Source organism: Diadema setosum, chromosome 21 (genome assembly GCF_964275005.1).
Source record: "Diadema setosum chromosome 21, eeDiaSeto1, whole genome shotgun sequence".
NCBI classification, from domain to species: Eukaryota; Metazoa; Echinodermata; class Echinoidea; order Diadematoida; family Diadematidae; genus Diadema; species Diadema setosum.
This window is the reverse complement of record NC_092705.1, coordinates 23,886,373-23,907,672: the sequence shown is the minus strand read 5'-3', so window position 1 is coordinate 23,907,672 and position 21,300 is coordinate 23,886,373. Positions and strand designations below refer to the sequence as shown.

At 40.5% G+C, this 21,300-nt stretch overlaps 1 protein-coding gene across 1 annotated transcript in view; it reads right to left on the bottom strand.

The window, feature by feature from the left end:
* LOC140244419 (uncharacterized) overlaps positions 1–21,300 on the bottom strand; it is a 147,360-nt gene that overhangs the window by 40,859 nt on the left and 85,201 nt on the right. Inside the window, exons 6-7 of the mRNA XM_072324057.1 lie at positions 6,046–6,260; positions 4,637–4,702 (exon numbers count right to left, since the gene is read on the bottom strand). Coding sequence (XP_072180158.1) covers positions 4,637–4,702; positions 6,046–6,260 — 281 coding nt within the window. The remainder of the gene's footprint in view (positions 1–4,636; positions 4,703–6,045; positions 6,261–21,300) is intronic.

The window sequence follows — 21,300 nt, the reverse complement described above, 5'->3', positions numbered from 1 at the left end:
AGTAATTGACAAAAACAGCCTTCCTGATGTATGCGTCTAGCAAAATTTAATCGACGTGCATAGCTAAATTTGCATGAAACTTTCCTGTCTGTCTGTCTGTCTATTTACTTGAAATATCATTGGGGCTGATAATGCATATTTCCCTTATACATCTTTCATACATAGATTATTCTAGTTAACATTATGATTGATTTGAGGAGAAGCACCGGATTTTTTTACTTCTTAAAAGTCTGCCCGAAAAATTAAGAAGGATTGATGACGTAATACTCTACCTTGAATTATCTGCTCATAATAGGTGAACAAAATTTCGAAACTTTCTCTACCCCCCCCCCCCTTCCCCCCCCCCCCCCCTCTCTCTCTCTCTGATAATTGCAAAGCTTCAATATCATGGCACGGAGTGGCTTCATACATTATATCTCAAGCATTATATATCAACCGAAATTGCTCAAACGTGACATTGCGGAGAAAGGTTCCGGCTGAATGTTTGTGCAATGTTTCGTTGTCATGGATACTGATCTCTTTTTAATAAACCTGCCCTCGCTAGGCAGGCAGTATCAAAGGTACTTTTATCTTTGCCTGCGTCGAGCAATCTGCTTTCGTAACCTTTACTTTTGCACGGAGCGGAGGAAACGGAATAGCGTGCCTCTCAATGCAGAACGAATAAAGGCTATTTTGTCCTAAAAGTTACAGAGAAACCAGGTCCTTTATATCGTTATCTCTTTTATTTGGTCCTTTGTGGGCCTATAGAATTTTAAGTGATCGTATGATCTTATGCTAGGAAATAGAGATTTCTAAAGAAAGACTGAAAGACGTTGTGGCAAACGTGAGAATAGGGAGCTTATAGATTTGAGTCGCGGACGTTTGAGACGACGAGTGCGCTGGACGTTCTCCTCTCCCCTGCGTCGTGCGGAAAAGTAGCTTTAGATACGCTTGGACGCAACGTATAAAAAATAAAATCGCGCACCCATATAAATGATCAGTGCATGAAGTAGTTCTCTACGTTGCAAACTGTGCGGACGTAAAAATAGCCCAGTACGCGTAGTGAAAAACTCAGGCGACGCAAGCTAAAAATAGATCGACTTGACGAGCGCTTCTGCGCACGCTCAGAACATGTGTTTTTTTTTTTTTCCTCTGAACGTCCGCGCGTATAAAATCTAAAGCTCCCTATCAGATTCACCGAACTAAAACATAGTGGAATGCGCGTTCACCCAGGAAATACGCAGCCACCAAACTTCACTTGCTACCACCGCCATTTTGTTCAGTCAATTTTTCCTTATATGGAGTGCGGGCTGTGTCTCCGAAGCGCAAGACCATTGTCATGTACAAACGTGCATTGTTACGTCATAATCACTTGCCACTGGACGGCGTACTCTTGCTTGCGCGCGTACCAGTGGCCCAGTCTGACCGCGCCTAAGCGTGCACTCCATATTGACCGATTCTGTGACGCGCTATGTGTATTTTTGGCATGGGCAGCGCCATTACTGCGGTGTCTCAGCCGACCCCCCTCCTCTCTCCCCACCCCTCTTACGCGCGCAGAATGAAAAACTGATGCGTGGTTGTTTTAGCCAATGGGCATCTCGTACTGAGTGCGCGAATGCTTGCTTAGTGCGCGAACCTTTGTTACAAGTGCGCGATAAACATGTTGCCCGTGGGGTGGGGGAGAGCAGGGGGGGGGGGGGGTCGGCTGAGACACCGCAATTTGAGCTCATGGCTGCGCCCAGTGCCATAAAATGTCTGCTGCCCTCAACGAACCCGAATCGGTCAATAGACCGATTCAATTTCGATGACCTATTCACCTACCGCCGCTAGCGGCGCTATAACGGTCGCCATAACTGGGGGCCAACCACCGAACTAAAACATAGGGGAATGCGTGTTCACCCAGGAAATGCGCAGCCACCAAAACTTGCTACCACCGCCATTTTGTTAGGTCAATTTTTCCTTAGTTATATGGAGTGCGGGCTGTGTCTCCGAAGTGTAAGCCATTGTCATATACAAACGTGCATTGTTACGTCATAATCACTAGCCACTGGACGGCGTACTTGCTTGCGCGCGTACCAGTGGCCCAGTCTGACCGCGCCTAAGCGTGCACTCCATGTAAGGAAAAATTGCCCTAAGAAGATGGCGACGCAACACGTTAATTTGGCTGCACTGTCTCGTGTATGTTGGGAATCGGGACACGCATTCCACTCACCGAACTAAAACATAGTGGAATGCGTGTTCACCCAGGAAATACGCAGCCACCAAAACTTGCTACCACCGCCATTTTGTTCGGGCAATTTTTCCTTTTATGGAGTGCGGGCTGTGTCTCCGAAGCGCAATTGACCATTGTCATGTACAAACGTGCATTGTTACGTCATAATCACTAGCCACTGGACGGCGTACTCTTGCTTGCGCGCGTACCAGTGGCCCAGTCTGACCGCGCCAAAGCGTGCACTCCATATAAGGAAAAATTGCCCGAACAAGATGGCGACGCAACACGGTAATTTGGCTGCACGGTCTCGTGTATGTTGGGAATAGGGACACGCATTCCACTATGTTTTAGTTCGGTGATTCCACTATGTTTTAGTTCGGTGATCAGATTACGCTAAGACGCAGCATAATAAACAGTTATTATACAAAGTAACATGGCGCCCTCATAGGATCATATTGCATCAAGAGTAGCTCTCTGCGGTGTGAATTTGAGCGGACGCAAGAATAGCCCAGAACCGGCCGTGCAAAACTCAGACGACGCAAGATCGATTTTTGTAAGCAAATATGCGCATGCGCAGAATTTTTTTCTCTCTCTCTCTAAACGTCCGAAAATCAGAGACTCGATAGTCTAGTCAAGTGGAGCGTGCAATCAATCATAGCATGCCTTTGATATGTACAATGAAGACACAATCAGTGACGAGTATTAAATGAACTGTCGTTAATAGATAATTCTTTTGGGCAAGTTATCTTCCTTCCAAACTTTTTAGCGTTTTACTGGCTATTTTTTAGATTATTCTAGGATTTCGCAATTCAGTTAATGTCTTCAAAAAAGACCCAGATTATTACATTTCTCCAATTTTCATTTCTGCAAACAAACGTTGAAGTGACTGACACTTTGAATAAAATTTGTTACTCGCATCCGATACAGAAAAAAATGTCTCTCTCAACTCATGATATTAAATTTTTTTTTTTAATGTTAAAACTTGGAATTGTGTTATTTAGCGTTTGTACAAACAGTTGTTGCTTAATGCCTTCATATATCAATTTTTCGTTTCTTTCCAGAGTGATCTACTGATCTAATGTTTGTAAAAAAACCTACAATATTTTCCTTTTTTTTTTTTTTTTTTTTTACAAAATGAGCATTTATCATATCTGACTATTTTTCATCTTTAACAGATGCTTCTTCAGAAACTAATCATAATTACTATCTTATGCAGAAAACATCTCAAAACAGTATGGTGAAACACAACATCATAGTGTGGTGCTTTCTAGAAGGTTGCTGTATTCCAAGTGAATCGTTTCGAGGGAATCTTTTAATGTCTTCACATTTAATAGTAGCAGTTACTTTAAATGAATTTTGCCGAGATGGAATGTTACCGTGCAGTCATTAATAGGTTTGGTGTAAAAACTCTCTTCTACGGTCTGTGCTGAACGGTTCTTCTTCTTTTCTTTTCTTTTTTCAAATGGCATAGGCGACTGTCCGCATATTCGGAGATTTAAAAAGAAAGAAAGAAAGAAAAAAAAAAGGGGCAAAAACACAAACAAAACCCCCAAAACCAAAAACCCAGGGGCGGGCATACATGCGAGGTAGGAAGTAACTATATCATGCTGTGATTTACAAGTCTTAATTTCCGCTCGTGAGGGGACCAACCCTCAATGTGATTAGCCGATCCTTCTTCTATATCGACTTCCTCCTCGTCGCGTAGACCCTTGGCGACGTCAGTCAGGTAGTCACCGCCGAGGCCTTGCGAAAAAAAAAAAAATGTAGTGTAGTGATGGTATTGTACGTGACCAACGTGCGTCCATAGCGGGCGTTTATTTATGACGTCATGGATGATCGTCGATCACGTTCGAGTACGCGCTGTAAATCTTCAAAAGTAAACGTGATTGTGGTAACAGGCTGGGTTTTGCGGACGCGATGCCACCTATTCCTGCGGTAAGTCGTAATAAAAAAGAGGGCGTTGTTGCAAATTAGCCGCCGACGGGCAGTGGCCGCTTCCAGATCAAGTATGATCGATACTCGATTACAAGCGCGGGAAATGTGTGCGTTCGCTTCCATTCGGAAATGTTTGGAGGACATTCATGCTGTTTCTGTTGTTTGTCTTTTTCTCCTTCCTTTCTTTGCACAATATTTAACAGAGCTTCGAGAGTTGCATGTCTGACTCTCCATTTCCTCTGCCGGGAAGTGAAGTGGAACAAATTAAAACTGAATTGTCAAGAGACAAAACTGTGTGTTTTCATGCATGTCGATGACTAGCTACGCTAAAGCTACTTTTGAACTTTAATCGTCATGTTTTTTGATCAAAATTCTCACACCTCAGCGTGAATATTTAAAGACGTGTCATTGATAGAATCGGATCCGTCAACCGGAACTGGAGTGGCATCCGTGTTCTTCATTCTCCTTTTTTTTTCACCTGATATATAGGTCACTTGCACTCTAACTCACCGAAAACTGTGAGATGTAGTCGCCGATTTGTTCCTTCGACTGCTCGAAGACGATCCGCGCCGCGTTCTGGAAGGGAAGACAAAGAAAAAAAGAGACTAAGATTGAGAAGACCTGCTGATTAAGTATAATGCACTGTGGACTTACCACCTTATCGTGGATAGAATAAGGTTATCTTCTCTTTCTTTTCTCTTTATCCCAGCCACATATCAGGAAGACGGAAACGTCCTGCTGTGCAATGCGTCCCCGGGGCCTCTAACACTGAAATTGACCGCTCGGTTGGAGGCAAGTGTTTACTTCTTGTAAATAAAAGCAATGACAAATTTGTAATCGCAGCGTCCCAACTAATTACCATAAAATGTAACATCGACACACGCAGACGAAATAAAGTGATTCTATATAATTACTTGGAAAGCCACTTAATTCGTTCTTGTGGCGTGGGCTTTTAGTTGATGCGTGAGGGAGAAGATAGGTAAGTTCTAATTGTAGCGATCGTTACTGAGCTCATGCACTTGTGACGTCACATGGTAATACGATACGTGACTGCAATGAATATAATGGAAGTGTTAAAGACGGTTCGTGGGTTTTCTCTTTGCCCCTTTTATAGTCCGCTACATAAAGCTTTAGAGCTTTTAAGTACTATCCACTCTTTTTATGGGTTAAGTTTAACAATGTTTAAGTGCAATCATGATAATGGGCTCAGTGATTAATGAATGCATCTTTAGTCATTGGCACTTTAATGATTTTGTATGCAAATACAAAACTGATGAATATCTTGTTAAAACAACATCAATAACTATCTTAAAAACAATATTAACAGGGAAATTTGATTTGATTTTATCTGATTTATTCACAAAATGCATAAAGACACATTATTCACAAATTTGCACATATTTTGTACATGGAATGATATGTCATAAAAATAATGGATCGTCACAAGTTATGAAAAGCTTGACTGGGACGTCCATGCAGTGACTTATGACTAAGATTAAAAAGGCATAATTTACCATTTGCAGATGAAACAAAAACCCAGCACTAGTGCTTTAAAATAGTTTTAAAATGTGAGTTAGGGATAGAAACAACCAATGTAAAAATTTGTATCCGTATTATCGATGTTAAGTATTGTTAGATACACAAAATGTGAACAATAGTTATGATGAAAAAATGTTTCCGGACTAAACCGTCTACAGTTATGGTTTATTGAGAAAAATATTGATATCTCCTTATATTTTAGGCTTTATTGCGAAAATTTTATATGGTAGGATATTTTGTGATACAACAGACCTACACATATGCATCAAATGTGATATCTTGAAAAAAAAAATTAGGTCACTGCTCCCAAAGGTATAAAAAAAAACTGGACCTTTAAAGAGAGGATTGGGAGTGACGAAAACTTGAGGAAGAATTCTTACGATTCTCTTCTCCGCCGGCGACTTCGTAGCGGAAGACTTCGTGGTCACCGAAGAGATGAACGTCGTTGTCGCTTCCGTTGTCCCCACCATCTCCTTGGTGGTCGTTGGCTCAGTGGTTGTCGATGTCGGTGTCGTCACTTCCGTTGTCGTTATCGCTTCCGTCGTAATGAGGTCCTCCGCATCCGGAGCGCCTTTACACTGGAGGTACTTGAAAACTGTGTGACAAATTTCCAGGGAAAGGAAACAACCTTTGAACTTTTTGTGTCTAATTCAAGTTTATGGAATGACATAACTGTATGAATACATGGTTTTATGAAAGCTAGTTGAAACAGGAATGCTGTAAATACATTGAATATCGAGAGGCTAACATAAATCGTGTGAAACAGTTGTATTTATCCGTGTAATGTTATGATATCGTATCATTCTTTTTCGTGATTTACGTTTGATATCTTGATATAGGACAGTTCCTTTCATGTATAACATCCACCGTTTTAAGCATTTAAGTTATGCTCATAACTTTTAATTTATGCTTGATAGTACGTTAAATCTCAGCACTATAGGACGAACGTGCTCAATACAGATGACAGGTCTGAATTTACAATTAAGGAGAAAATGAAAGTTATCTTTACCGTATTCATGGTATTGGTATTATGACAACAAGCATATGGCGTAACGTGTTATCTTAAATAATGGGTATTCACATTCTGACATTTCATACCTCGTTAAGCCTTACCATATGATATACTTAACAAAAAATGTGCGTTGAACATTTGTGACACGACTTTTGTACTATTATGCTTCTCCTCGTCCAAACATAGTACTTCGAATATCCAAAATATCAAAACCAATTCTGTGATCCGGTATAACAAACGTCGATCATACAATATGCATGAAGATTGCGCGATATGGATGGTGACAATGTGTGGATGAAGGTGATAAAAATCGAAAGGATTTTGGTCTAGATGTGTAAGGAAAGCCGCAGCTGTACAAAAACACAACACACAAAAATGACATTTTTTTTTTCTTTCGCTTGCATGATGATGTGTAACCCTTTATATACTTTCAGTGTGCCAATTGGCACAGAAAAATTCCTTAGAGTTACACGCACTGTCCAAAATCCTGGCACATAAAGGGTTAAAGAAACAGGTGCACTGTGGGGAAGCACTTTCAATCAGTCAGCCTCGAACAAGGTGACGTTTCAATTGAGGATGCAAAGCAGTTTGTAAATGAAGATTCAATTCACTACATTTTCTATGTAGCCTTGAAGTTGATCTAGTTTCACAGACATAAAACAGTAAAAGGCAAGTCCCATTTCCCTTGGAAAAAAAAAAGATGGAAAAAAAAGAAGAAAACATGTGAACGGACACACCTACGTGGTCTGGATGATCATAGATTATTCATTCATAGATCTAAAGTGCCAACACGCATATTACTCTTTTCTCTAAAATGGCGTGATTTCCAATTTGCATTGTAACGCCGATAGGACCGAATCGACTCTGTGAATAGCTCAGATGTGGTGTGCATTTTGTCACCAATCGGCAAGTACTTGTTTGTTTGTCCGGTTTTTAATATGTAAATCACACCATGAAAATTTCATAAGTTTCTCCCCGCCAGTGTTGTTCGTAATGAATGGGCGCGTGGCTGTCGCCCTCAATGTCACGGTTGACAAATGCATTTACATTAATCAATGCATTTGTTTCATTTCTTTTATCGTGTCGGTTCATTTGAACATGACAAGACGAGCTCATCCAACAATGCTATCCAAGCAAAACACTGAATGTAATATGCAAAGGCAATAAAATTTGTTTAAAGTTTAAAAGGCATTTAAAGTTTAACACTACTTTAGAATGGACATGAAGCAACGCATACAAATGATATCAAAGTGGAGCACACATTTACAGAACCTCTAACTCGCAATCAAAATTCATTGAAGTGTTGAACAAAGTTAAATTGGCGATCTATAGTTAAGGGACTGAATTTTTCAAGAGGGATTTAGACGTTTGAGGTGATGGTGGGGAGACGTTTTACACAAAGGACAAAGATACGGGCTCTGGAATCATTGAACCCTGCAGACTGCTTCTTTAAGTTCAGGGAAAGTAAACCCAAAGAGCAATGTGGATTGAGTGAAAACAGTAATATTAGTAGAACACATCAGTGAAAGTTTGAGGAAAATCGGGCAATCGATGCAAAAGTTATGAATTTTTAAAATTTTGGTGTTGCAACTGCTGGGTAAGGAGACTACTACAGGTTATGACGTATGAGTGGACTACAATATAAAGAAAATAAAAAGGGAATTCAATAAAGATTCATTTTTCATGAAAATTACACATTCCATCAGCTTGATACTGACATATGTTAGGGGTAGCACTTATTCCCCCTGCTTTCTGAAAGCGGTTAGTCAAGAACTCTTTCATTTTGCTAGAAAAGTGAATTTTTGTGGAATTCCTTTTATATTTTCTTTATATTGTGGTCCTCTCATACGTCATAACCTCTAGTAGTCTCCTCATCCAGCGGTTCCAACACCAAATCTTTAAAAATTCATAACTTTTGCATCGATTGTCCGATTTTCCTCAAACTTACACTGACGTGTTCTACTAATGTTACTGCTTTTACTCAATCCACATTGCTCTTTGGGTTTGTGTTCCCTTTAAGTTCCTTTCATTAATTTCCCTCCGGTCGTTTGTTACCGAATACAAGGAGTTATATTGACAACATTCCTAATCAAGCCACACATTGGCAAAATATCATACACACTTGCTCGTACACACACACGCATACTCACGCACTCACACACACACACACACACACACACACACACACACACACGCACACACACACACGCACACACACACACACACACACACACACACACACACACTCGAGCACACGCATATCAGTACAATTGTACATAATGGTATATCAAGGGAGAGTTACATCCTTTCCGTGGGAAAGTATCTTGTTTACAATCGAAAAACAACAACAGCAGCAAAAAGAAACAGAACGTCCTGCGTAGCAAATCTGACCACATCGTTAATAAACTAACTCTGGTAGAATTCCGCTACTGTCACTGATTAACCTGTCATTTCTAGAGGACACACCAGAATGACATCTGGAAAAAGTTGGGACCAAACGCGACGGGGTTCTATGGTCCACATGTCTTTTACCTTTTTTAAGTACACGCATAGGGTCACAAAATGATATTAATAGGGTAGCATTTATCGCGCTACCTTGCCTCGCTGTTTTGACCTCCCTTTCTCTCCCTTGCTCTCTCTCTCTCTCTCTCTCTCTCTCTCCAACTTTTCTCTTCTCTCTCTTCCTCCCTCTTTCAAATCAATTCGAAATATACAGGCAATGACAATTTATGCCAGCCATTACTCTCTCTCTCTCTCTTTTGTTTCACCAAATTCCTTTGAAAAGAGTCGCAACTACGCAAAACTATCAGCAGGTGTATCACATTCCTACACAAAATTAACAACAGGTGTATTACATTCCTAGGTAAAATTTCATCCAGGTGCTGTAGTGTGAGACGGTGGGAACACAATTCTTGTCTGAAGTTCTCTCGCCCTTCCCATTATCATTCCCGACACACTAGTGTTATGGGAATAATGCTCGATAGAATCAATAGTTACTAACAATATAGAGTAACCCTGCACAACTAGACGACTGTAAAAATATTATCACGATATGCATTACTTTTCTTGGTTACTGTTTTTTTTTTTTCCTATTTGGCATCTGTCTAGTATTTACTTTATACATTTCAGCTCTGAACCATAATTATTGATGTCGCGTCAACGAATGTTTATGGGGGTTTGGTAAGAAATGGATAAGTAACGAAATTACCAAGATTTGGCTTAAAGTTGACTCAAAATGTATGATCTGCCTGAAAAAAAAAAATGAACACTGCAGACCAGTCAATTAAAATATTCAAATCTTTTACAAACATTTATAAGATGAATTTCCTTGAGAATCACAGAGCTTGCAAGGGGTTGATGGCATACATTAATGCATGCAAAGTAGGGGCCTACATTCTAGGTACTGAAATGCACTTGGCATGTATACAGGACGAGGTGGATTAGATGGTTTGTTATTATTTTGTCCTGTTTATATGGAAAAAAAAAATCAAAATTTGTTTCCCCCCCCCGCAAAAAGGAAAAACACTAACGAACTAGACTATCGTGTTATTTTAGTGACATATCAAAATACAGTTCTAGGGCGATTACCCAAGACCCTAAAGACTCTAATCCTAATCCTTAACCTAATCCTAACCCTAACCAAAACTGTCACCCTAAACCTAACCCTAACCCTAATATTAATTTATCTCTAACCAGTATTTAGCCGGGTGTGGGGGGGGGGGGGGGGGTGGTGGGGGTAATTGCCCTGATACGCAAAATACAGATTATATGCTCCCCTTCATTACAAAGTTTGTAGTGGTACCTGGTGCATGAAAGGTGGGTTTCAAGTTATTGTTAAATATTGGGCATGTGCAGGTACAGGGATTTTTTTCTCCTTCATTAATCATTGGACAGTTCTCCTCAGCCGAACTTTGCCAATACGTTTCATTACATGATCATTTTTTTTTTTCATGAGTTCATATTGATAGCGTCGCTGGTTTTGTTGATGTTGTTGGTGCTTTCGTCGTGTTATTGTATTTCTGCTCCTAGGTCTCTCTACCTCTCCTTCTTCACGTATGTTACAGAGTGATATTACTTCGGGGTATACTTGCTCTGTTTAGTTCGTTTGCATGCTTTGTTCATTTCACTTTTGTGTTGTTGTTTTTTTTTTGGGGGGGGGGGGATTAGGGCTCAACAATTCGCTGTTGCGGGTGATAGCAAATAGAATAAGTTTTTTTTTTCTTCAATATCTAGAGTGACTTTTGACAGCAGACAAGTTATTACCGCCGTTTTGCTTGACTAACAAGTCTATGTGTTATGTCTAGACGAAACGGTCTGTGTTCTGACGGCTTAATATGGGCAGACGACACGATGTCATGCTTCTGTTTTTTTTTTTTGTGCGTGTTCTATTTTGTATAGTCCGCGTATATCATCTGTGGAGATCAGCCGGCTAAAATTAGCATGGATTGAGGAATGGGAATAACAGGTGAGATCTACCATCCCCTACCACTCATTTCGCTCTCCATCGTTAGTTCGCGACCGTTGATGCGGTGCGTAGCAACCAGCTCTCTGCCTCAGCGACTTAGCAACAGGATATTTCCTTTTCTTTTTCATGGGGGAGGGGGTGTATCCCAAAGGGAAATTCATACAGCGGCAAATGAGGTGAAGGAAAATAAATACCATAGGAATATTCGAAACCTCACCCCTCCCCTCCCCCCGAAAAAAAAGGTCGGGCAAAATAATTTGTAGATTATAATTTATTGAAACGATAATGATTATATTGATACAGCCGATTAAAATGTTGGTGATTCATGTACTAAAATGGAGTACGGCAATGGATACGTTAATGGACTTGTTTTGACAACAAACACTGGCTTCATTAGCGTAAAGGGATGGTATAGTATTCATAGGCGTAGCCAGGATTTTTTAGAGGGGGGTGTTTAACCCTATTAAGCCCAAGCTATTTTGACCCCTCGCAGGCCCGGGGGGGGGGGGGGCACATTGTGCCCCCCCCCCTTATAACTTTTTTTATTATTTGATGTATCATTGCCATATTTGGCACATGGGTAGAGTAACTCATACTCTACACGACTGTACATTTGAATTTTCTCAAGGTCACCCATGGAGAGCGCTAGTTTCCAAAATATAAAGAAATACATAGGAAATGTGCTAAAAACATGATTTTTCTGCATAATTTCTTTATCCCCATTATATATGTCTTATCATAGACCAATCATTTTCATATTTGTCACAAGTGATAAACAAGTGGAATCTTATTATTTGTTATGGTTGAAATTTCTCAAGGTCACCACATGGGGGCGCTATTCGTGTCAACATAATAATACATTATGAGACCTGAGATGAAATGTTTGGGATGGGTACATGTACAGTTATGACATTTCATATTTGCATAATAGTGGAATTTCAAGATTACAAATTGAAAATACGAAGAACTAATGATGTTAGAGGCATAGCTTGGGTGAGGGAATCAAAATATCACAAAATAGAAGGGCAATCTTTAGAAAGTATTATTGTTTTCAATTATCTCTATTATATCTATTGTTTTATGCCTTTGTCACATAAAAACACAGGAAATAATAAGAAAAACTTTCCAGGACCATAATTACTTCAAATTTTACTCGTTCAACAAATTTCAGCCAAGAAACACCCATTTCATCCACTGTAATGCTGTTAAATAAAATGGGAACAGAAAAAAGATGCAAAATCTGACTGACATGGTTGTCAGTTTATGGTTGCCATGGCAACCAGCAACATCAAATATAGCTGAATTATATATCAAAATGTTCGCAATAAGGTAAAGTCACCAAATTTGGTTGAAATCGGATAAAGGGCGAAGGAGTGGCAAATGAAAACCGGGCGTCTTTTATATTTTTTTCGTAAAAGACGCACGGTGTCAATTCGTTGTGCGCTCGATGGCTGTAGAGAGCACGCGCATCATCCATACGGGGAGTGAATACGTGGCCCAAACACAGCCCGGACGCAGCAGAAGTTTCTCATGCAGTAGCCTAAAATTGCTACGTCGTGTCTGTGGGCTCCCAAATCCGTATGCTTTTGCCAACGGACGTTGAACAAGTGTGTGTGTGTCAACGGCGTAAATCCGTGCTGAGGAGTGTGTGTGTGTGTGTGTGTGTGTGTGGGGGGGGGGGGGGGGGTGATCGGCGATAGTCACCATCACCACGATTACAAGCCCATAACCGGACGGGTGCAGCCAGTGACGTACCGTGGCGGGTTGGTCAAGACAGGGGGAGGGGGGCGGGGGGGCACCTCGTGGAAAAGTAATTTTGAGGGTGTGTATGCATGCTTGTGCGTGCGTGCGTGTGTATGTGTGTGTGCGCGTATGTGCGTGTGCTGTCAGTCTGGAAACTGTAATGGGGACTGCAATACATAACGGAATATGATACATTCCACTGCGCAGTCATTTTTTCCCTTATGGATTATGGAATGACGGTGTGAAACGACAAATTACTGGCAGCAACATCAGGAGAATTACATAACAATTGAAATGAATGCGAGCGAGCGGAGCGAGCGAGGTTGAAAATTTTGACATTTTACAGTACCCAAACTGCCGTTTGTAGCTATATTTTTTCGCTTTGGAAATTAAGTGGGCGCACCGGACGCAACTGCTGGCAATTACTGGCAACGACATCAGGAGAATGACATAACGAGTATATGCGAGCGAGCGAAGCGAGTGATCTTGAAAATTTTGACATCCAGTCTCCAAACTGCCGGTTGTAGCGATATTTTTGTCGCTTTGGAAATTAAGGGGGCGCACCGGGCGCAACTGCTGGCAATTACTGGCAGCGACATCGAATGACATTACGATTATATGCGAGCGAGCGAAGCGAGCGAGCTTGAAAATTTTAACATTTTACAGTCCCAAAACTGCCGGTTGTAGCTATATTTTTTCGCTTTGGAAATTAAGGGGGCGCAACGGGCGCAACTGCTGGTAATTACTGGCAGCAACATCGGGAGAATGGCATCACGATTAATGCGAGCGAGCGAAGCGAGCGAGCATGAAAATTTTGACATTTTACTGTCCCAAAACTGCCGTTTGTGTAGCTATATTTTTTCGCTCTGGAAATTAGAGGGCGCTCCGGACGCCACTGCTGGCAATTACTGCCAGCGACATCAGGAGAATGACATAACGATTATTATGCGAGCGAGCGAAGCGAGCGATCTTGAAAATTTTGACATTTTACATGCAGTCCCAAAACTGCCGGTTGTAGCTATATTTTTTCGCTTGAAAATTAAGGGGGGGGGGGCACCGGGTGCAACTGCTGGCAATTACTGGCAGCAACATTAGGAGAATAACATAAAGATTATAATATGCAAGCGAGCGCAGCTAGTGAGCCTGCAAATTTTGACATTTTACAGTCCCAAAACTGCCGTTTGTGTAGCTGTATTTTTTCACTTTGGAAATTAAGGGGAGGGGGACGCACCGGGCGCAACTGCTGGCAATTACTGGTACCAACATCAGCAGAATGGCATAGCGATTAAATGCGAGTGAGCTTGAAAATTTTGATATTTTGCAGTCCCAAAACTGCCGTTTGTAACTATACTTTTTTGGCTTTGGAAATTAAGGGGGGTGCAACGGGCGCAACTGCTGTCAATAACTGGCAGTGACATCAGGAGAATAGCATAACAACTAAATGTGAGCGAGTGGAGCGAGTGAGCTTGAAAATTTTGACATTTTCAGTCTCAAAACTGCAGTTTGTAGCTATACTTTATAATAAGGGGGGCGCACCGGGCGCACGAACTGCTGGCAATTACTGGCAGCAACATCAGGAGAATGGCATAGCGATTAAATGCGATCGAGCGGACCGAGTGAGCTTGAAAATTTTGACATTTTGCACTCCAAAAACTGCCTTTTGTAGCTATATTTTTACGCTTTGGAAATTGAGAGGGTAGTCAATGGTGTCGGTTTATGTTCATGATTTGGGGAGGTATGACCAGCGAGGGGACGTCGAAGTGACCAAATGGGGGAAGGATATCCAAAACCCTGCACTTTAGAACATCCTCTAATATTATTGTTTGTGTTTGTGTGTGTGTGTGTTTTATATACATGAAAAAGTTAGGAAATAGCCCAGGTCAAGTCTTATTATTGGCAATGCAAGGCATTTTGATGTAGACTAGTATGTAAAGCAACACTGCAAAATCATTAATGATCTAGCTTTGATATAATAAACGAAGCGTAAGGTACAAAGGTGTACATTCTACATCAAATTGCGCAACGTTACAGCGACTCTTTTTGCCGTTCGGATGTTCTGAGTACACTGCACACATCCTGCTTATATTCAGAATGCCAACCAGGAATCATGCTGAATCGCAATATTTTGTCGGCTCCGGACTTTTTGCACAATGTTTCACGTTATATACCTCTTTAATTATGGTTACAAGAAATCTTAGAAAAAATATCTTATTTCTTGATCCCCCTTTCATGTCGATTTCAAAAGCAGTTTAGTAACCCTTGAATTATCATTTTGGTAAGTTTTTTATTCTTTTTTTACGAGCGGATGCGGGGGGGGGGGGAAGCTTGGCGCCCCCCCCCCCACACACACACACTTAACAGGGATCGAATGTACCACTGTTTTGCATGAAATATAAAGTATGAGGGAAGTGGCAGCAAAAATATGAAGACTTTTTGTTTTTGTTTGGTTTTTTTTTTTCAGACCTGAAATTAAGCGATCAGGTGCACACTTTTGGTGAAATTTTGGATTTACATGTTTACAATGTAAAATAGGGCTATACTATTTGACGTTGTCAACGTCTGGGTCATACCTGTAGATATTACTGTCTTTGCGAGCGAGCGAAGCGAGCGAGCGCTTGAGAAAATTATGTAGACATTATCCTACAAGACTATTCAGCTCTGTTACCTGTCTGGAGGCGGGCGTACGAACGTCATGCAATATGCCAAAATTGATGCAATCACATTTCTGCTTCCTCCATTTTTTCCCTCAAATTTCGGGGGGGGGGGGGGGGATGATTGTACAGGCCATCTCCCCTCCTCCATTTCAGGGGGGGGGGGATATATCCCCCCCCCCATCCCCCGGGATTTACGCCCATGGTGTGTGTGTGTGGGGGGGGGGGGCAATGCACGATGCAATGTGCGTCCCTCAAGAACATACATGCATCCCCCGGTAATATTGGAGGTGTTCAAAAAGGGGCATTAAATGCAAATAATTTGATATTAAATGATTGTAGACATTAAGGGTAAAATCTTAGTCGATACCTAGTTGAATCATTACAAAAAATCTTTCATTGCAACAACTTCCCATTTTCGTCTTGCACAGATGCACTGCGTTGGCGAATAAAATATTCCCACACCAGACACTACAGAACAGAACTAACTTAGGTCTGCTGATACTGGCACGTCATGACAGGGCTATTAGGAGTGTCGATCGTGAAAAAATTAGGAACTTTTAGTTTTGTGCGCCTCCGCCAACAAAAAAAAAAAGGAAGAAAAGAATAAAACCCGGATATGAATGGGTCTAATAATTATATTATCAAAACTCATTCAAATTATTGCATATCATTTTGTCTTCAAAATTTGTGGTCAAATCATGAGACAGAGTAATAGTAGTTAACTTTGGAGGAATAAAAATTATTCACTTTCCGGAAATGGAAGTGGCAGCTAAAGGCTTTTGTTTTTATATTAGTGTTAATATTCTGGATCCCCCCCCCCCCACACACACACACAAATTAGCTTAAATTAACTTCAATTATTAAGAACAAAAAATCAAAATTTGAGGCAGTGCATTGTGTAGCGTTTTTTCTCACTTTATTTTGGGAAAATAAGGAAGTTGATAATTTGGCAAAAAGCCGAAAGGTTCAGCTCCCCTCCCCTCCGCCGGCGAAATTGTGCTCGTATAACCAATGTTACTACTAGTAATAAATGTATGAAGCATCAGTATAGTTAAGACTTAAGACCCCAATTTCATGAATTACTTTTACAAAAGATAATGGAGAGGGGAAGACCGGATAGATCGCCGTTTTTTGGTGTAACGCCTGCCATGCATAATTATGGAAAAGGGCGCAAAACAGCATTGGATAAGTAACTGACGCATTTTGTGTATAAACAAATGGGAGAACCTGACCCAGACCACACCCGTGTAGCCAGGGGGACGATGGGTGTGGTCGCCCCCAAAACGCAAAACAAAAAGGAAAAGAAAAAACATGAAGAAAAAAAAGGAGTAAAAAAGACAAGAAGGTGAGGAAAAGAAAGAAGAGAAGAAGTAGAAACGTCGATGCTTCGATAATACACAAAGCGCGTCACAGAATCGGTATAGCATGCATTGCACACACATAATTATGCATCATACACAATTTACGGTACCGCGTACGGTATAATACCGGTAAACGGTGAACATTATGCGCAATGTATCTTCGCGATTCGGCCAGAAAGCAAAGCAGGGAAGAGAGAGAGAGAGAAAGAAAATGAACACAAAAGAAAGGAAAGGCGGAATTCAAAACGGAAATAAAAGCGGTAAAGACAGCTTTTGTTTCATTTTTTAACATCTAAACATTGTTGAAGAGGGGTGTTGAACAGCTCAAACACCTCCCTTTTGCCCAAGGGAGGTGTTTGAACACCTCAAACACCCCCATTTCGGTAAAGGGGGGTGTTTGAACACCCAAAACACCCCCCCTCGCTACGCCCTTGATAGTATTGCTGAGGTGAGAGATTTAGCTTTTTGCAAGATACTTAGAAACCACTTTATGAAATGTATGAGAGCATACAATATTGTACGAGGTATTCAAAGTTCATAAAAGGTGAGACCCACCTTATTTTTACGAACGCTTTGTTTTACTTGTTGTTGGATACCTCAGCCATTTCAAAACCGATTTTCATCAAATAAACTTTGGATTCCTCTAAGAATTATATGCCCTTTCATATTTCATAAGAGTTTTCTCATTAACTCTAATGTTAATCATAAAAAAATGTTGGAAACCTGTAGCACCATCTCAACCGAAACTGCATCCCTGTAAAGTGCAAATCTTCACCGTGTTCAAGATGACATCAATGGATACAGTCAAATCAGACGAAGGGAATAGTGTTTCACATTTTTCATTTTCCAATGCAGGGATAGATTTCTTTACATGAAATCAATACGGATACGTTGTATTTCTCACTTCAAAATAGTGCATCTATGGTTGTTTAATAGTCTTTTATAGCACTGTTGACACATGTGAGGAAAGAGGTTGAAATTCTTCATTTATCGACTATAAAATGAATTTAAATAAACTATATATTTGGTCAACAATATAACGAGGCATCACGCACAACAAAGAAAATTATTTCTTCACGCATGCGCAAGAACACTGATATCAGCAAGTGCGCGTTTTGTGCCTGAGTGTGCTTGTGTGAGAGCGTGGTAGAGATTTCCAACTCAGCATTTAAATTGCGTGCTTTTAAACATGCAAAGAACGAAAAATGCAAATGATAATTTTTTTTTTTAACTTCCTTCTTTATTCTCCGATGGGTTTGTTTATCAATGTCTTACATTATGAATATTTCAAGGAGCTGTTGAATTCACCGGTGCCTACCAACAAGAAAAAAAAAAATCAGTATGCATAAGTTTGTTATATTGTACTATAGGTAGCTTCGGCCAGTCTTTCGCGTAGTAAGAAACAACCTGTAGTTATAAATATATGGACGGGATTCATTGGCCAATTCAATAACTTTTCCCACTAACGTTGTTTCTGTGAAATTTCTAATTTTACGTTTCAAACGAATCTCCCTAAAAAGTATGAAAACAACGGAACGAACAAACAAATAACAGAAACAAACAAGACCCAGGCTAATGCGTTGCTTCTAAGAAATTGGGGTTGAAAAAAAAAAACCCAGTTCAGTATAATTAGGCCTATGTCAGCTCTCGTAACGAAAAAAAAAAACACAACTTTTTTTTTTTTGCCCTTGTCTTTCTGACAACTTTACCAGGGTTATCGCCAGTAATTTAACAAGAATACAAAGTGCTTTATTCAAAAGAATAATATAGATCATGACAAAGTTTATGAGTTATATTCATGAAACGGAAATTTTTCCGAATGCGCGCTTGAGTTCACTCATGCATTCAAGCGACCCCATTCCCGGCCACTTAACCAAATTAAGACACGGAGAGGAGAAATTCCCACATTGCACGGAATTGTTATATGAATTTGTTATCATTTCCTCGGGGTTCACTAGCTCTGCTTCCGCCACGTAGCAGTCAGAAAATTGACCAAGCGGTCATTCGGAAATATCTTAGTGTTTTGCTGGGTAGGTATTAAATTAGTTTTGTCCCCTGTTGCTTACTTCGCCAGCTCCTTTTTTGCTCTCTTATCATCTGCCAATCTACAGAACCCCCATTCAACACAACTATGGTGCGGCCTCGCCAATGACATGGGCATGCGAGCGAAAGCGCGCGCTGAACCGTCCCCGCGCCTTCGGCTGTGGAGGCGAATGAAGCGCGACTGATGAGGGAGTGTGAGGGCGGTGTAGCATTATAATCATTTCGTATCTTCACACTTCTACCACGTGCAGGCAGCATGATTCGCCCTGCTCTGATGGACGAAGATGCGTCTCCGTAACATCTTCAATTCCGTCCAATCACAAATTAATAGAGAAAAACTCGATTTGGGCGTGGAGACGTGCGCATGGAAATGCATTTTGGCATGATCGTCAAGAGTAAAGATCTAAAACTCTTCGACTGTCCAACTCTTGGGAGATGAAGTCCGTTTAACACTTCACACGATCTTTCATGATCTCTTCCTTTGTCCTTCTCTCTATTTATCGATATACATCCTCATTATTGCATGATGTTACCCGGTGTCGATTTACAAGACACGAATTTTGAATTAAACAACAATTACAAATCTAGGACACACTAATTTCCCGAACGGAGGCATCAGAGCAATATACGTCCTGCTACGTCTCCATTAATGAATCATTTTACCCATGCGTAAAGCTCTGTATTTCTGGTGAAGGATGCAGCTTCAGTAAACCACGCCTTCGATTCTTATAATAAACTCTCCATTAGGCGATTGTAATTTGACATTTTTGGGGGATGATAGGTTTTCCAGAACCACCGAAGGTTAACGCCCTCCCATGCCGATGATTATACCAATGATCAACAATCTATCATGAGTTAGTTAATAACGGTAACCGGGTAATTGGGTATTCGTGTATTTTTTCCTCTCAAACATGCAGCAATTTCCCATTAATCTCATACATCATTAACCTCTTCCGTAGTGGTATTTTCTACATAATAAATCATGTGCACGATGTTGCTTACTACAATACAAAATTAGTTGATCCTGCTTGTAATGTACATTAAGTAGATATACTTCTTAAACTAGGGTGCAAGATGAAAAGTAATTTCATCCCGGTCGACACAATGATCAAAAGTGTAGGACTACTTACGTAATTGCGAATGAACTCATGTTTATAAGGCCTGATGTCCTTACCTGTCCACCTTTCTCATCGACCATACCAACGATTAAAAGTGCACATTGTCTATGTTCGCTTGTGGCTCAACATTAATAATTTTGCCAAGGTATAATTTATTGGGGAGTGGCAGGGGGAGATGGAGGGAGGGGACGGAAAAAGTTGGATCTTGCTCAGAGAATTATGGGCTTATAATCATGATAATCTGAGAGATAAGTATTCATATTCATTCTTACGGGAAGAGAAACTCTCCTTGTTTTCTTACTCAAAAAGGTTCATTTAGAGATCGTGCTTGCTTTCAATAAAGCTTGTTTGGGACGCAGTCTGGTGTAAAGTTATCAACGAGACCCTGCGGTAATTAAGTAATGTATTATTCATTTTAATTACAAGTTCATTCACTTATTGAAGCATGTCCTGCATTCACCTAAAACGAATACTTCGGCATTCTTATGAATAAGTTAATGATTGAATGAAATAAGGTAAATCAGTCAGAATAATACGTGTGCTTTTTCAACATGATAAAATGCACAAAAGGACAGACAGACAGACAGACACACACACACACACACACACACACAAAGACATACACAAACACACACAATCACATATAGGTCTACAAACTTTGATCTCCCGTTCCCAACCCATGTTATCTACCTTCTGCAAATTCACATTCAAATGTATACCTGCAGAAAACGTCATTATGATATGAAGAGTCATCGAAATAGGACAGGAAATGAATGCTGAATATTCGTTTACCTCATCGGCTTATTCTGGAAAGCTTTTAAAAGTAAAAGTGCTCTTATACTGACATTTTTTTTTGTTCAATAGCATGTCATTTGCGGCAGATGACATTTGGTATTTCGTAAAATTTAAGATGAAACTCCGCGCGGAAATGGACCACGAGGGGAAAAAATCACTGTTTTACATTGCTTTCAGCGTTCCTCTCTGATATGCAGAAGAGATGTCTTTACAAAAGTAACACGGTCTATACGTCGCTGGTGCCTGTCGGTTTAAGCTAAAACACGACTACTTCTGCTTCCCACCCCCCTCCCCCACTTTGCGATTCAAAAGCTGTCATACATTGAAATAAAACAAAGCGAAACAGAGAATACAGTATACGCATGAGGAATATCCGAGTTTAATACTGACCGCAGACTAGTAGAACATGACATTCTTCAACGTTTTGCCGTATATGATGAACAA